The 17,595-nt window shown below is 54.9% G+C and overlaps 2 protein-coding genes across 2 annotated transcripts; both read left to right on the plus strand.

The window, feature by feature from the left end:
* The first annotated feature begins 567 nt into the window (after window positions 1-567).
* LOC123854141 (interleukin-3-like) lies at window positions 568-2,816 on the plus strand. The gene is made up of 5 exons (XM_045889179.2): window positions 568-1,212; window positions 1,310-1,345; window positions 2,347-2,439; window positions 2,567-2,602; window positions 2,709-2,816. Exons 1-5 carry the CDS (start codon window positions 1,006-1,008, stop codon window positions 2,814-2,816), a joined length of 480 nt encoding a protein of 159 aa, XP_045745135.2. The 5' UTR covers window positions 568-1,005.
* An 11,174-nt stretch (window positions 2,817-13,990) lies between these two features.
* On the plus strand, window positions 13,991-16,353 carry CSF2 (colony stimulating factor 2). Its single transcript, XM_045886443.3, has 4 exons — window positions 13,991-14,205; window positions 14,306-14,347; window positions 15,058-15,183; window positions 15,921-16,353. Exons 1-4 carry the CDS (start codon window positions 14,047-14,049, stop codon window positions 16,011-16,013), a joined length of 420 nt encoding a protein of 139 aa, XP_045742399.1. The 5' UTR covers window positions 13,991-14,046; the 3' UTR covers window positions 16,014-16,353.
* The last annotated feature ends 1,242 nt before the right edge of the window (window positions 16,354-17,595 follow it).

The raw sequence follows: 17,595 nt of genomic DNA on the forward strand, positions 1-17,595 counted from the left end.
CAAAGCCTTCCTACTGGGCCTGGGCCTGCCTGGGATCCAGACCCCTGCAACACAGCTCTCTCCGCTGTCTGCCAGCCCCCATCACTAGAGACCCAGCTTGAAGCCCAAAGTTGCCCTCCCCTCTTCCCTGCCTCATCCCTCATGGCTTCCAGTTCCACCTCCTAAAGCTTCCCAGGCCAGCCCTCCCTCCTGTTTCCCAGGGACAATTTCCTCAAAGGCCCCTATCCTCAGGTCCCTGAACCCAGCTCCTCCGCGCTACCAAAGGGACTACCCAGGGCTTGCAGCCAGGCCTCCGCTAGAGGTTAAGATCCCATAACACAGGGCAGAGTCAGGCTGTCAGACCAATGGAAAAAGAATGGGCATCTGGTGCCTGGGCTCCATCTGGCCACCCGCCCCCGCCCCCCGCAGCCCCCGGCCCCAAGGAACAGAAAGTGCTGAGGAGAAGCAGTGCAAAGACCATGGGGCAAACCACTGGGGGCTTTAACACCAGAAACTCAGCACTGGGGTGGGGGGTGGTCAAGAGATGTGCTGAACCCACACATGAACAGTTAGCTGTGTGGCCGGCTTCCAGACAAACTCTTGTCTGTTCCAGTGGGCCTATCCCTTGGACACCCATACAGGACCAGGCAGTGCCAGGCGGGGTGGGCAGCAGAGGATCAGAGCTGTCCAGGGGATGGCAGGACCAGGTGCCACGGGGCAGGAAGCTTGAGGAAGCTCAGAATCAGGCAGCCCCTCACCTGTCAGAGGGATCCTCTCACCTGTTCCCACTCTGCCCAGTGGCCAGCCCAGCTCTTCTCTCTGGCAAGAGGAGGAGATAACCTCTGAGTAATTCTTTTTTTCCAAGTTCCACTGATCTCCAGTACTAGAAGGTGATGAATAAGTCTGTGGTTTGCTATGGAGGTTCCATGTCAGATAAAGATTCTTCTGACGTCCGCCCCGCTCGTCAGGGTGTAGGCACAAGGCCTCGGTGTATAAAAGACAGGAGACCGTGTCGCATGCTTCAGAATGCCACAAGGGACCAGGACAAGGCAGAATACACCCTGTAGCCCAAACATGAACAGCCTCCCCATCCTGCATCTTCTCCTGTTCCTGCTTGGATTCCAAGCCCCACAGGCACAGGGGCGGTCCTTGTCAACATACCAGCCTAAGCAATACTTCAAGATGATCGGTGAAATTATGGACATCTTAAACACTTCACCCTCGCCTTCAGAAGTGAGTAACTGGGAAAAGGTGGGCAGAGGGCGGAGAGGGGCTTGCAGGTGTCTCAGGCCAACAGGACTCACGGCTCTCTCTCCTTCGGCCCCCACAGGAAACCTTGGACCCAAATGAGACAAACACCCTGCTGGTAAGCACTCAGCCCACACTTGGGCACACCTGGATCCCAATCTACTTTCTGCCTGTCACCCCACCTTGCCTAGCCACAGTGTTTCCTCTGCCAACAGGGTTAACAGTGTGTATCTCAGTGGGGTCACTGTGAGAATTATGTGGAACCAATGCATAGAGTCACCAGACGAGTGTTAGGTGCTAACAAGTGTTCAATACATTTCCCCAGCCGGGTCTATAATAGGAAAATGCTTTTTTTTTAAATTACAAATGAAAAGGCAGCTATAGGTGAACAATTCCAAAGGCCTTAAGCTCTTCATTTTTCAGTGGGGCAGCCTAAAATTTCCCCCATGAACTTGCCTGCTTCCTTCCTTTTCCTTGAGACACTGAATCCTGTTTCTCATGCTGACTGGCCCTGGGCATTATCGTTTACACTTATTTTTCCTAGTTGCAGTTGGCTTCCATGGTTATCTCACTTTTGTTTGCATGGCAATCCTTGGGTCCAGCAGGAGGTTGAATCTCTCCTGAGTTTATTAGCCATGTATATCCCCCTCTTTTAAGCATGCATAGTTCACAGGCTGCACCCATGTCCCGCTGGGGTTGGGGTCTCTGCAATTTTCTTCCTGATTTCTAGGAGCCCTTCATTCAGTCAAGGCATTAATCCTGTTATCTGGCCTCTTCGCTGCAAATACTCCCCTTGGCCAGCCCTCCACCTTTTGTAGATCTTCTTTTGGGCAATACTTTCCCCCCAAGTGCGGAAAGATCCACCCAGACCCTGTGTGCAGCTTCTCTGGAGCCAGGGGCTTGGGGCTGAGGGAAGTAGGCCTTGCTTGGGGTATACACTCACCTCGAGGCCTGTACCCTTAGGGGCATCTCAGGGACCCACCTGGGGCAAGAAGGGGACTAGGAGGGGATTGTCCAAGGATGTCCCTGAAAGCAGACTTGGAAAACTGGGGATGACCTCAGCCATAGGAAGGCTGAACCCCAACCTTCTCCTCTTACATGTATTCTCGGTCCCCTTAGAATACTACTCTTCTGAGGCCAAACCTGGATGCATTCTTGAATGCTACCAAAAATTTCTACAACAATGAGTCACTAATCTGGAAAAATCTTAAGGTGGGTAAAGCTGTTGAGGGTTTTGGGGATCCCTGCTTTGGCCCTGACCAGCCTCTGGGAAGGGGAGGCAGGGCCTGCTCCTTTTCCAGGCAAGTCTCTGACTGTCTGCTTTGGTCTCTTCCCACAGGAATTCCTGCCACTCCTGCCCAATCCCACATCCAGGGTAAGCTGACCCCCAACATGCCCCTGCAGGTGGGACTCAGCCATGACTTGACCGCTAGCCTGTCATCTACCTTCAACCTAATGCCACCTTCCTGGTTTCTTCACAGGGAGAACCAATCTATATTGAGAATAACTGGGATGATTTCCAAAAGAAGCTGAAAAAATATCTGGAAGCCCTTGATAAGTTTCTTTCAAGAACAAGCACTGAGTCCTAGAATTCTCAGTCGGATGTCCCTCTGTCTCTGGGCCTTCTCACCATGGGGCCTTGGATATCAGACACGGCAGGACACCTGAATACTCTGGGATGTCTCTCACACAATCCAGGACTGGAGGGATTTCATTTTCTCTGGTGGAGTTAGATGGATTGTTCATGATCTAATTTCTGAAATGTGCTGCCCCCTTTTGGCCTTTTGTGATAATGTTCTCATTTTAATCCTATTGAAATTATTTATTGATGTATGTTTTTATTTATTACCTTATGCAATATGAAGTGTATTTATTTTAGAAAAGGAGCCTATGTCCTGCTCCTTCTAAACAAGACTCAAGAGGGGGACTTGGGGCTTGTTCATTTGTACCTCAGGTTTTAAACTGATTTCTACACATCTGGGAAAATAAACCACACTCTCTGAACAACTGCTTTGTTGCCAGTGTCTCAATTTGACTCAAGTCTTAGTAAACCTCTTGCCTGATGACTGAGCAGCCCTCCACCCCCCACCCCCAGCAAGTCTCCCTGCCACCGGACGGGCCCTGGAACACACACCCTGGCAATCTGTGGTCTACTGGGGAGCCAGATTGAGTTTTAGAAAATGCAAATCTGACCAGGTTGGTCTGATACTTAATTTCCCAGTCCTCAGAGATTTCTGGACCTTGTCCTTAGCCTTAAGGTAGCAAAAGAGGCCTTCCTCCACCTGTTGTTTCGATTTCCTTATGCCTACAACTACCAACGCCCTTGATGTGCCAGCCAACAGAAGCACTGTGGCTTCCGGGATGAACCACACACCATTCTTGATACCTCTAAGCTTTTACCCACACCGACACCTCAGCCTCAAACGCCCTGATCCTGACTCCACATGGTGAGTTCCTACTTCAGAGACCAACTCAAATGCTGCCTACTTCTGCTGTCCACACTATTCCAGGACAGAGCTCTTGTCTGAAATAGGTAGGGAGACAGGGACCCACTGGAAGGACAGCCATGTAGCCCAGGGCAGTGCAGACAGATGGGGATGGTGGAGCCTGGGAGATCACTGAGTATGGTTTCATTGTGCACCTGACCCTTGATGTCCCAGGGACCCTTTGGCCCTGAGTGCCTCCCTCTCTGGCTCCCCGGCATCCTACATCTCTTCCAGTCTGGTCTTGTGGGGCAGAAAGGGGAGAGCGAGGCTTCCTCTGTCACCACGCTAAGGACCAATGTCATCCCCTCTGACTCCTCACAAGTCCCATAAAGTCTTTGGATGCCAACACCAGATGCTGGGGGCCAGGCCCTCTTCTTTTCTGTTTCCCGCCTTGATCCACCCCTCCCCTTCCATGCTGGGTAAGGAACAGTCCAGCTGCTTGAATGGGACAGCAGGAGGTCAAAGAGGGATCTGCTACTACCTCAGAAATATGTTCCTCCACATTCCTCCTCCTAATAAAATTTTGTGTTCCCACAAAAGTAATTTTCTTCTCCCCTCTCTCCAGCCTGGCCCATGGACAGCACCATGGGTGCTCAGCGAAGACTCTGTGTTGCCCTGGGCGGTGGGAGGAGCTGGAGAAGCTGCTGCAGTTTCTGGTGGAGCCACTAGGGGGAGCCGGGCCACTGGATGAGAGTGTGCCCAGAGAGTCCGGGTCCCCAGCCGGCTTTCCCGCTTCTCCGGCTCCCCTGCCCCCCTCGCTCTCCCACCCGCACCTGGCGGCTGGTCCTAATTTCATCCTGGCTGAGACAAGCATTTGTGCCCCACTCCCATGTGCCCGGGATGAGTGCCTGCTTGTCACCTCCTCTTCGCTCCCTGGAGAGTGGGTTCGCAACCCTCCGCCTCTGCCAGCCCTGCTACCCTCTGTCCTGGTGGAGAGGAGATGGACCGTGGCCTGTCCTGCCATGCTTCTCCCACGCCTCGTCCTCAGCAGGCCAGAGCCGATGGTGGATGGAACCAGCTCATACTGGCTCACAGAGCCAATTGTTCAACCTTTTAACAAGTTGCCAACCAGTTATCAAACCAGCTGTAGCTTGAGATTGGGCCCAGTGACAGTATTTACACTATGGACATCGGGAAATGCTACAACGTGGACTCCTTCCACGGGGAATCTGTTAACTTTTACCAGCTGCTGGAGCTCCTCTCACCTGGCAGTCTGCCATTTTGTTCTTACCTGGCTGTCCCCATTCAGGGCCCCTTCTGGAAGCTGCACACTGTTCTCACTCCAGGCTGGATGGCACAACACTCCTTCGGTGCCTCGGGATTCATCCATTCAGCAAACTCTGGCTGGGCACCCATGTATCAGGGCTTGTCCTGGATGCTTGGGGTTATGGCAGTGAACTAGCCCGATGGAGCGGGGCTGGGGAGGTTGCCTTTCATTGAGTGGTCTGGGAAGGCCTTTCTGAGCAAGTCACACATAGGTTGCAACCTGAATGAGGAGAAAGTGCCCGCGGTGTGACAACACGAGGAAAGAGCTCTGGACAGAGAGAACAGTGCAAAGATCCAGAGACTGAAATGGGCCGAAAGCATTCACAGAACAGAAGGAAAACCGTGATAGGAGCGAATGCTGGTGGAGAGCCCACAACCCTCCTTCAGCCTCTTCCCTTTCCCTCCTCAGGCCCAGGCCCTCTTTGAGTACCTAATGACTGAGGTGGGAGCGAGTGTCAGTCAGACACAGACCTGGTGCAGGTAGATCTGGGGGGAGGGGGGTATTAGAGGGGGAGGGGAGCTCCGCAAAGACAGGCCCAGAAAGCAGCGGGGAGACAAGTGGCGGTGACATGCGCAAGAGGAGGTGAGCCTTTTCAGATACTCTGGGGTCTCCCCTTCTTACAGAACAGTCCAGCCTGCTCCAGGTTGGATTGGGATGAACATGGGCCTGACCCACTGAGGCTCACCCTTGATCCCAAACCTCAGATCTTGCCTGGGGCCAGCACAGCCCTGGGCTGGGGCCTGGAACCAAGTGGTGGTCAGTTCCCAGTCAGGTTGGGGCCCTTCTATACCATGCTCAGGCACCTGCTGGGAGAGGTGGTGACTCCTTGGCCTAATGGGAGGCCCGGGGTACTCACATTTCCCCTGCAGGTCTGTTAGTTTCACATCTTCTCTCTGAGCCTGCCCAGAGCTCCTTAGTGCCAGGTCTGTAAGTCCATTCGCCACCAGTGGGCAGCAAAGCCCCACGTGGGCAGTAAGTCCCACGAAGACCCTCTGAAAGTCAAAGTTCCCACCTTCACAAATCCAAGGTGCCTTTTCAGCCGGAAAGTAGATGACCTCAACCAGGAATTTTATTTTTTATTTTAAGAAATATTGTAGCTTTTCATCAGAAGGGCAATATAAGAGAGCATCTATGCTCTTTACTAAAAAACTTGGAAATACAGAAAAATCAAGCAGAGAGAAATTGCTAGGAAGGCAAGCCTGGAAGGAGAGGACCCCTCAGACAGACATTGGCACCTCACTCCATAGAGAGAACCCTCCTGCTTCAGGAGGGGCTTTGCTCTTCCCGCACTGTCCTGGAAACTGCATTTGACTCAGTTCAGTAAATACCTGGAGGACTTTCCACGGCTTCCTAGGCTGGGGCCAGGGCTTGGGGAGATGCTGAGCCACGCTTGGCCATGTACCCAGCACAGTGCCGTGGGGGTTATTACAGACACAGTGATGGGTGAACAGGTACAGGTCTTGTTAAAGGGGCTTCCCACAGACGGTGATGCACAGGGAGATTGAGAAAGGACTAGGGGTTCATCTTGCAGAGAGATGTAGGAAAAAGGATGGCAGGCAGATGACACTGGCGAGCAAGGGACTGAAGATCTAAGACTACAGGGTAAGCTGGGAGCACAGGGAGCATCCAGGCCACTTATAGGGCCAGAGTGTGTGTGTCAAGTGGCTCGGGGGAACCAGGTCCTCCAGATCTCCCTTGGTCACTGCCTTTGACCCCGGAGCCCAGTCACCCTGGGCCTCGGGCACCTCTGGGTCTCAGCCTGGTCCCATCCTCCATTCATTCCTCTCTGATCCTAGGACAGCCCGCCTGGCCTGGACACTGTGGAGACAGCAAGACCGAACAACCATGGCCTGAGAAGTGGTGTGTGTACGGATGGAGAGGGAGGGGTTGGTGCCACACTGGACGCCACGTTTAATGTCCACAGGAAGGAGCCAGAACGGAGGGAGAGAGATGCTGAATGAAAGGGGAGCAGCCAAGCAGAGCAGGATCCTTGGGCCCAAGGTGGGCAGGAGGGAGAGGCAGAGGCTGTGTGGGCCAGAGTGGAGGACTGAGTGAATTCCTTCTGGGGGCCAGGGCCTCAATTCTTCCCTTGAAAATCTCCCGTCAGGTTTATGGAGGGGGAGATGGAGCAGGCAAAGTTGCTGCTGCCCTCCTGGACTGAGGAGGGGCTCAGGGAATCCCCTCAACGACCCCATCAAGTCTACACTTAACCCCATTTTACACATGAAGAAACGGAGGCACAGAGAAATTAAGGGAGTCTGACTGCAGAGCCTGTGAATCCTTAAGCCGCAGTGCTCTGGCCAATGTCCACTGAGGCACGGGAGGCTTTCAGGTCTAGTCCCCTGGCTGGACCCAGTCCTCTAGAGGGACCTCCCAGCTCTAGAGCCTCATGGTTCCAGCTCCAGTGGCAAGCGGTACAGCCACAGAGCCTCAGCTCCATCTTTCCCTCACCGAGCCCCCAAACATGGATCACCCAAACCCTCCACATGCCCACCGCCCCTCCCCCTCCCCAGCGCCGCCCATGTACACACACCCTGGGGCTTAGATCCAGAGCTTGGCCCTCCATGCTCCTGTCCGTGTGTCCCCCATCCCCATGCCTCATGGAGCTTCTGAGAGAGACACCACTGGCTCACTTCCTCAGACAGCTGCTCCCAATCCCAGCTGTCCCCGGGACTTCCTTCAGCGGGCACCATGCAAGTGTCCGGACCAAGCCCTGCCCCAGAGGGCACACGGGCTGTGCAGAGACCACCCAGGGGCAGCCAAAGACAGCAGGCTGTGTGGATGAGGATGTGCCCCTCTGCAGTGGCCATGTCAGGGAGGCGTGGGGAGGGCGGCCTCTGGAACGGGAGGGGAAGGAAAATGGCCGGCCTAGCTGGTGTGAGAGGACACAGTCATAGCAGAGCTGTAAGCGCACGGGAGTGGGGAGTGGGATGGCGGGGGTGCTCCCTCCCCTCCTCCTTCCATTGTCTGTCCTGATCCTTGTGGGACTACAGGGGCCCTCCTAAATATAGTAATAGTAATAGTAATAATAATAATAAACCAGACAGCCACTGCTCCCCCTCAGAGGGGCTGTGAGCCATGAATCAGGGACGGGCATGAAACACCAGGGAAAAACTCACCTGTACCCGTGGGTACCCAATAAATATGACTCTGCTCTCCCCCGGCTGACGGCCAGACTCAAGGGCCAAGCTTGGAGGCAAGCCTCCAACTCTGCATTCATTGTAAAGGGAGTTGCTGCACCCCAGCAGGCTACACAGGGAACTCAGCACAACCCATACTAGGGAGTGGCCTGAGGGAGTGAGAAATAAAGAGATGTTGGGGGAGAGAGAGTTTTGAGTCTGTGGCCCCAAGGCTGGGAGGAGAAATTCCCAAGGAGCCCCTTCAGCCATCCTGGAGACACTTCGTGGGCCAGCCCCCTCTACAACTGGCCCATTCATTGTCACCTTTATCACTACTCCTCCTGGGCCCTTGGCCTGAGAGTGGGGTTGTTCACTCCTGTGAGGGGCTGGGGGCCTCTGGGTAAGATGCCAGAGGCAGAGGTACATAACAGGGAGCAGAGGGTGGCCTGGAGGCTCAAGGCCAGGGCCCTCTGGGACCTAAAGACCCAGAAGCAAGAGATGGACCTGCCCAAAAAGAGCCTCAGCGAGAGTCTGAGGGAGCTCTAGCACTTTGGAAATGTCCTGAAGGAGGCTCATTCCAGAACCGCCAGAACGGAAAGCCCATCTGCAACCTTGATTCTGGCCCATCAGCTCCAGACGGAGGCAGATGTGGGAGCTGGGCACAGATCCCATGGCTCTCATCCAGCACACTGGACTGGAGTCCAGCCTCAAACACAAAGGGCAGTGAGGGTCATGATAGGACTTTGAGAGTTTAAAAGCTTCTGGTCTAATGATTTTTCTTCCTTTTCATTTTTAATGCAGCACCCAGTAGCTCTTCCCCAAGGAGGCAAATAAAGGAAGTGGCTTCTTCTGGATACCTGATGACATCCTAGCTGGGGATGAGGCCAGGGGACAGACATTCAGAGATTCACAGGCAGAGGACGCACCTCCAGCTCTGGAGAAAATACTGTGGGCGGGAGGCATCATGGAGGGCATGCCTGGGGCACCCACCCATGGGGTGTCACTGACCTGAGTGTGCAGTTGTTGGGTCCTGAGGAAATACCAAGAAGTCCTGGGAACCAAGGAATGAAGCAATAAAGGTTGTATCATCATTCTTGGCCCAGCCTTACAAGTTGGGACCCCTGAGCACTACCCAAGGCCCAGCTTACTCTGTGCAGCCCTCTGGGAGGAGAACTTCCTCTTCACCAATGACTTCCAAGTGTCTTGGGTTCTGACCTCTCCTTGACCTCTGGGCCCATGTAGCCACAGCTGACGGAGTCTTCCTGGAGGTCCCCTGGCCTCTTAAACTTGCCACATCCGGTCCAGTCTAGAACAACGCCCCAAACTTCTCTGCTACCTTGGGTCTCTCCCATTGCAGCAAATGGCCTCACTGTCCACCCAGCTGCCTAAGCCAGAACCCTGAGCGCCAGACTCCTCACTTGCCTCCTGCCCCAAACCCACACATGCAACTGGTCCCCTCAAGGCCTTAACTGTTTTCACTCCTACTTCTTGATTGCCCCCTCCTATCTGTTCATTCTCTGTACACATGGTGGTTGATGCCCTCAACACTGTGTCTGTGAGTCTGGGCATCACCCTCCCTGCTCCCTGCCTAACGTGACCACCAATCATTAGCTGAGTACAGGGGCTGTGAGGTTGGTGACATGTGGTGGGCCCTCCTATAAGCTTGGCTGTATGGAATCAGAGTCCACACATGGTTAATGGTTAACCACCCTCAGATCCTTCCATACCAGTCAGAACTCACCAGTGCCAGGGACTGGAGACACCCAAAAAGCAGGATAAGAGTTGGGACTGGCTTGGACAGGTTGGGTCTTTTTGAGCTATACCTCTGGGGACCTAGACAGAGGCGATGCAGGAGGGGGGTCTGCCTGGAGCTATGACCACAAAGGTCAAGGAGGTTGCTTCGTGTGTCTGGTGTGGCCTGGAGTGATCAGGATCCCTTCCCAGGGAAGAATGAGCCACTCAGGGTGCTGCCCCAGCACCAGGGTCTCTTAAGCATGATGCAGGACCTTTTGAACTCTGAGTCTGGGTGGAGGCTGGGCTTTCTAACTCACTGTATCTGTCCAGAAAGATGCTGTCAGGGGCTAGGGCTGGACAAGGGGCAGCTGTCCCTGCAAATTCCAGCAAGGCTGAGTCCTTGGCCCACTCTGGGCTTCAGAAACCTCCCAAAGTGGTGGGAGGAGAAGAAAGGTGGAAGCACTGCCTCCTCCCTTGGAGGTTCTCCCACCAAGTCTCTGGACAGGCAACAGTTTCTTCTGTGAGGCAACGACAATTAAACCCATTGTAGAGATAAGGGAGCCAAGGCTTAGGAAGGAGGGATGCCCTTGGGCTACCCAGGGGTCAGTGGTGGGGAGCCCAAACCTGAAACACAGAGGTGCCTGGATGGCAGGCTCTGTGGGAGAAATTCTGCCCTTGGCCCCCAGGGCTTCCCTGGGACATTCCAGGCCATTCTAGCTTCCCTGCCAACACTTGGAGGAGTGTCCCTGTACAGCTGTCCTGAGGGGGAACATCCCTATGCTGGTCTAGGTGAACAGCATTTCCTGACTTTCTGATCTCTGAGACAGTAGCAGAAGTCAGGGGGGGCAGGATCAGATACGGGTCCAAATCCTGCGTCTGCCATCACTGCGTGAGCTAGGCGGACTGCTGGTCTCCTGGACTGCCACATCAAGGGCTGGCTGGCCCAGCAAGGGTGAGATCAACCGAGATGCCCATGTAGAGGTCCCACGGGACGTAAAGCACCAGGAGGCCCGTTTCCTTCCCATCGTGATAACTTCCTTCGAGATAAGGAGCTCGGAGTGGTCACAAGCCCCCATTTCCTCCACAGCCTGTGGGAGGACACTCACAGGAAACCCCTTCCAGAGGGTTTTCTCCTGGCCCTGTGGGAAGGCGGGACCGAGAGGAGTCATACTGCCCACCATGGTCCCTGCCTGCACCCTCCCCCAGTCCCTTCTGGGGCCCCTGAGTCAGCACACGCACTTGATGTTATCGCTACCACTTTCCATGCGGTGTGATCTAGGAATGCCTGCCCGTGTCATGGCCTCAGCCTTGATGTCATCTTTCCAGAAGAAAGATGTGTGGCTGCCCATCAGCGTCATAGCCAAACCCGGGAACTGTGTCCTTCGCATGGTGACTTGGGTGCCTGTAGGGAAGCTGCCAGAATGAACTTCTCCTAGGGCTCCTCTTTCTCCTCCTGTCCTGCTCTCCCAGAGCCTTGGCCACAGGCCAGTCACTCCCATCTCTAGCATGCCCCTAGCCCTTAAAAACTGCTGTGCTGGGCCCTCAGCCCTTCTTCCTGGCTAACCCTCTCTGGCCTTAGTGATTGCATGGACACGGGCCATCCACATCCAGGTCTGTCTCCTGCACAGGCAGCCTCCAAACCACTGTCACTTCCTGTGGGTCCTGAGACACTGCAAACCTGCTCCTTCATCCCTAGCTCCCCAGCTTAGATGCCTGGACAGTGGTTCTAACTCTTTCTACTTATATGCAAAAGCACGCTCTGGGGAGGGTGTTGAGTAGATTAATCTTGCTTCTCCATCCATGGGGCTACAGAGTACATAAAGGTAGGGCCCTGTTTTCCACCATCCTTGTATCCTCCTCCCCTGCTGGGAACCTAGTAGGTGCTCAATAAAAATGAATGAATGACTGAATTACTCCATTGTATCAGCAAGTCCTGAATAATTCTACCTCCCAAATCTCTCTGGAATCTGCCTCCTCTTCACCATACCTGCTCCTAAAGCTGTCTCTTTGTTCCCCAAATACTCTTCCACTAGGCTGTCCTCTCCCTCCCTCCCACAGTCTGACTTGCCCACCCAACGCTACTAGCCCTTTCGGCCTGTGCTGGGAGGCAGCATCTCCCAGGAAGCTCTTTGATCCCCCGCAAGGCCCCGAACCGGGAGAAGTGTTTTCTTGGGATTCCTCAGCTCTGAACTTCCCCCATCCCAGCCTGGATCCACACAATGGGAGGGTCCAGTGCTGTCTGTCTCCCCTACCAGGCTGAGAGCCCCTAGGGCCAGGTGCGAGGGCCATTGGGAGGGTCCCATCCACTTCCTCCCCAGCACAGGGCCTGATGTGGATTGGAAGAGTTTGCTGTCTGAGCTGTGACAACTCATTTCCAAAAGAAAAGTCACCTTCCATCTCAGAGGGGCCACACCAGCTCTGTGCCTCCTTGACTACCAGCTTCGCCACTGCCTGTGGCCCCCCACTCTCCACCACCCAGGTTCCAGAACACTGCCTGACACAGACCTCCACTCTGAGGCATCTGCATCTAGCGTTCTTGACCTCTCCTGTGCCTTCTAAGACCTCCCCGGAAGGGGCTGAGCAGAGCCCTCATGGAAAAGCACGAAGGACCAGGGCCTGGACATGCCATACTCTCACCCCAGCCTGGCCACCTGGGAATGTTCCACCAGCTCAGAAGGGCAGGGATGGCAATATGTTGGGCCCCAGTGGGGTCTGAAGGACTAACGTCTGTCTTCCCTATGCAAGGGCAGCAACCCTTCTGCCATCCAGTGAAACCTGCCAGGGCCGCAGGCTCGGGCCACAGTACTTAGACCATGAGTCCTACCTGCTGTTGAGCCCAGCAGAGTATCATCGCTTGTGTCCTACCCCATCAAACTAGACCACATCGGGGGGCCAAAAATCTCACACCCATTGTGGGGAGCTTCTATCAGAGGGCCATCTGCAGAGGCATGGGGGCTCACATAGGTGCACCTCATGTAAAACATCCAATCACACTGGCACACAGACACTCAGAAGTCTGCACGTGGGCACCCCACACCCCTGCGCCATGAAACTCCGAGCATGGGGCAGCAAACACAAACTCGTGCTGTCCTCTCCAAACTCCTTTGTGAAAATCAAACACTTGTCAGCCCCTCAAGAGCCTGTGGCTTTTTCAGAAGCAGTTCCTGTTCCACAGAGAGGCCTCTGGAACTGGAGGTGAGCTGGGGCGGGGGCCATGAAGAAATGAAACCTGGAAGACCTCGTTTGAGAAGCCGCTGTCCCCTGCCCCCTGCCAGGGGCTACATGTAGGAGCGCAGTGCCTATCTCAGATGGGCAGTCTGGCCCGCAGAGGGAGATGAGGCTCGCATAGTTCAGAACGAAGAGTCACTTAGCAAGGTGGTACTGGAGCCAGAACTTGAACTCAGAGCCCCAACCCACCTCTGCAGCTTGGGGGTTGAACACAGCTGTGGAAAGGGGACTGTTGCTGTCAGATGGGATCTTACCATGAAGGCACACTCTGCAATCTTGCCGGCTGGATGTGCCGTGCACACACCTGTCACTCTCCCTGCTCACAGGGGCTGTGGGGCAGAGGTCCCTGGCTGGGCAGAGCTTGCCAACTACTCTGGATCCTTGCTGGGAGCTGTTGCAGGACTCTGGCATCTGGCTGGATTCTGCCTAGGTGGACACTGGTGCAGGCCTGTGAGGGTCTTCCTCCCACTCAGATCTCTCACTGTGGCCAGAGGAGAGGGATCTAGGAGGAGAAGGGGGAGGCTGGGCTTGGAATGGGCCCCAGGGGCACAGCCAGCCCAAAGGCTTCTTGGGATCAGAGGCAGGGTGGAGAGCCTGGGCGTAGGAGCTCAGTCCAGTATCTCCCAGGCCCCGCCCTGGCCACTCCAGGCCAGGAAGTCCAAGCTGTGCTGAGGCCCCTCAGAGGGAGGGGGCAGCCTCATTGGCCAGACTACCGGGGGGGCAGGAGAGTGCTCAAGGAGGCAGGCGGATGCGCTGCCAGTTCTTGGAAGGGCTCATGAACAAAAACCCCTGAGCCTGACCACCTGGAGGAAAGGCTCACCGTTCCCATGTGTGATAAGGGCCAGGAGATTCCACAGGTCAGGTAGTTCCCCCGCCCCCCTGGCGTTTTGTGGTCACCATTAATCATTTCCTCTAACTGTGTATATAAGAGCTCTTTTGCCAGTGAGCCCAGTGCTCAGAGAGAAAGGCTAAAGTCCTCAGGAGGATGTGGCTGCAGAACCTGCTTTTCCTGGGCACTGTGGTCTGCAGCATCTCTGCACCCACCAGCTCCCCCAGCCCTGTTACCCGACCCTCTCAGCACGTGGATGCCATCCAAGAGGCCCTGAGCCTTCTGAACAAAAGTAGGGACGAGACTGCTGTGATGGTGAGTTAGGGAGCGAGTGCAGGCTGTGCCTGGGCCACCTCGCTGGCCCGGACTGGCCCTGCCTGTCAGCTTCATCAAACGGTATTTTGCTTTTCTACAGAATGAAGTAGTAAAAGTCGTCTCTGGAATGTTTGACCGCCAGGTAAGATGCTTCACTCTGACACACCTTCCCAGAGGCCTCTACGTTGGGGGGGTGGGGGGGTGGCTCCATTTCAGATGAACTCTCACAGGGTGGTCGGTCCACTTTCTCTCCAATCAGCTAGCTGCCAGGAGGGGCTCTCTGGAGGCCACTGGCCTTGCCCCTGTGGCAGTCACGTGAACTCCTTCATTAGCCGAGCAGCCACGAGCAGACCTAGCATTCAAGGGGCCTGGGGTCACCAGGGGACAGGTGGGTAAGCGGCAGTTACTTCAAGACACAGGGGCTGTGGGCTTGGGGCACTCATGAGACTAAGCCCTGTGAAGAGAGCACGCTGGCTACAGAGAGGCACAGAGAGACTTCAGGAACAAGCCTTATTCAATTCGCAGGTCGGGGTGGGGGGGAATGCCCCACCCTGCTACCTTCTCCCCGAATGGTGGGGGGATAGCGACCTCCTTTCCTGGGGCCTGGGACCCTCTCGAGATGCCAGGGAACATGGCTGTGCTAGCTGAGGGTGGCCTGAGCCGAATGGGGCAGATTTGTGTTGGCATGAACAGAGCAGTGTGTATGACTGAACCCGGCATCATCTTGTGACCCTCCCAAGTCCTCCTCTTGGGGGACAGGGCTGAGAACAGGAAAGAGTGACGGGGAGCGTGTCGTGTGCCCACCAGAGGGCACTTGTCCACTACTCGCCAAGTAACGGACGTTTCTCACAGGAGCCGACATGCTTGCAGACCCGCCTACGGTTGTACAGGGAAGGCCTGCAGGGCAGCCTCAGCAGCCTCAAGCGACCCCTAACCCTGATGGCCAACCACTACAAGCAGCACTGCCCTCCTACGCCCGTGAGTGCCCACGTCAGGGCCCCAAGCCGGAAGGTCTTGGTCTAGGAGGGTGGAAGGGTGGCTAAGAAGGGATCTTCGGCTGTAGCTGTTCAGGACCCCAAAGGGGTTCTGTGTCAACAGATCTGTCAGCATTAGGCCCTCTAAGCAAGCCGCCCTGCCGATTTTCATCCCTAGGAGTTAAAGCCACGGAGCTCTGGGGGCCTATATGCTCCCCAGCGGGAGCCGCTTCTGTCCTTACTATCATTAATGAGGTCAGAGGTGAGGCAAACCCAAGGAAACTCAGGTCCTGCCTAAGGCCCGGGGTGTATTCTGGGGCCTAAGTGCCACCTCCGTGGCCCCTTGTGAGGTGCCTAATTGCATGGGAGCAAGGAGGGGGGTCACACCCAGATTGGACAAAGGCCCCAAACACTTCTTTTCTGTAGGGAGTGAGGCTCATGGCCTTGACTCCTGCCCCTTCTGGGCTGCTGGCCTGAGAGCGAGGAGTCGCCGGCCCAGCCGCCCGGCCCAGCAGACCAGCTTTGGGCTGGCATGTTGTCAGGCCCCTGGCAGAGCTGTGCACCCTTTGGGTGGCACACGGTGGCAAGCTTGTCATCTGACCCAGGTCAGCAGGCAGGCTCCAAACGGGCCTGCCGGCCTCTGCGTTCTAGAGGGCAGTGCAGAAACGCAGCAGTGCTTCCCCCACGTTACCCACTCACACCTGGACTCAAAGTTTTCTTGTTCTTTTTCTTTTTTTCAAGGAAACTCCCTGTGCAACCCAGACTATCACCCTCAGAAGTTTCAAAGAGAACCTGAAGGAATTTCTGTTTGACATCCCCTTTGACTGCTGGTAGCCAGAAACAACGGAGGCCAGTGCAGCCAGGAGCCAGCCCTGAGCGCGCAGCTCCCAAATCACTGCCCTCCTCCCCACGGATGGCTGAAACCCAGGGTCTTCACCTTTGAGGGACCATAAGGCGGGCCAGGGCTGTGGGGGGCACGGACTTGCTCTGAGCCATGCTGCCCCTGATACCAGCTTGGTATATGGGGAGCGGAGAATGTTTTACATTGGCAGGGATCCGTAATATTTATTTATATATTTATGTATTTTAATATTTATTTATTTATTTATTTAAGATCATACTCTGTATTTATTCAAGATGTTTTGCCATAATAATAAATTATTAAAAGCCTGTTCTTATTTGTGCAGTTTCCTGTTTGTTTTCAGCCATGAGCAAAGGCTGATGGTGCTCTCCTCCCCATAGGGCAAGGTCGGGGGGGAGGGGGGAGAGGAGCTGCCAGGTTCAGAAGGGGCAGGGTGCTCCAGCAGAGCAGAGGGGAGGTAAGAGTTGGCCTAGGCATGGTACTCTGCACACCCAGATGTGCTCCGCTGGATACTCAAGGGCTCCCACTGCAGAAAGAGGTTTTCAGGTTCACTTGGAAGTCCAAGGCACCTGGTCAGTGGGAACTTGCTCCAGGACAAGGCCATCATACTTCATGAGAAGGCTTGGGAGTTCCCGGGACTTGGCTGGCCACTGGCTGAATGGGCCTGCCCTACAGTGAGGCAAACACCTGTGCCCCTCAGAGGCCTGGCCCTGTGGCCACATCCTGATCCTCACACTCAGGGCCTCAGCGACTCCTAAGGTGAACCAGTAGATAGACTAGCTGTTCAGGGGGGTGGAAAAAAAAACAAAACAAAATCACAGGGGTCAGAGCCCAGCATATTTACCAAACTTTCCCCCAAATGGGTGATCCTAATATGTGAGAGTCAGAATGTATATTCGGAATCTGTCAGCACGTGGCTCTAGCGTGGCATTTTTCTGAGCTGGCTTTTATTTTTACATGAAGTTTTGCATCTAACCAGGTGCCTTCCTCTAAAACCCCAGGCCTTCAGGCCAAGAAATAGCAGCGCTCCGTTCTTCCCTTGCTTTGCCAGCCTGGTTGGAGGCTGTGTTCTGAAACCTATTCCCCTGTCTCCCTCCCGGGGACTATGAGGAAGTGGGTGTGTCTGCAAGTGTCAGGTGGACAGGACAGCAAAGCCAGCCTTCTCCTTGACAGGCGGGCCTGAGGAAGCTGGCTTGGTGCCCCTGCCTTGCTCTCTCTCCACCCCACCTGCTCTCTCTGCTCAGGCCTACACCTGCAGACAGCACCAGTCCTGGCCAAAGACCTGTCCCAACAAGCAGGCAGAAAGGTCATGACTTGAAATTTGATTACAAATAAAAATTCTTAGACCAAGCGTGATTTTCAACAAAGACAAGACTCCAAGAAGTGTGCTGTGGTCATAGAAAAATGCATGAAAAGCACATTTGCCCGGCGATAAGGTCCTCTCTGTCTTCCACGTAAGCCAGTGATGACTGATAAGAGATTTAGCATTTCCTTAGACTCGCATATATAGGTTACCCCTCTCCACAGAAATGCTGCCAAGCCCAGGGCTCAGAT

This window comes from Mirounga angustirostris, unplaced genomic scaffold (assembly GCF_029215605.1).
Source record: "Mirounga angustirostris isolate CCGP_5_RB_7025 unplaced genomic scaffold, mMirAng1.0.hap1 SCAF_7, whole genome shotgun sequence".
NCBI lineage: Eukaryota > Metazoa > Chordata > Mammalia > Carnivora > Phocidae > Mirounga > Mirounga angustirostris.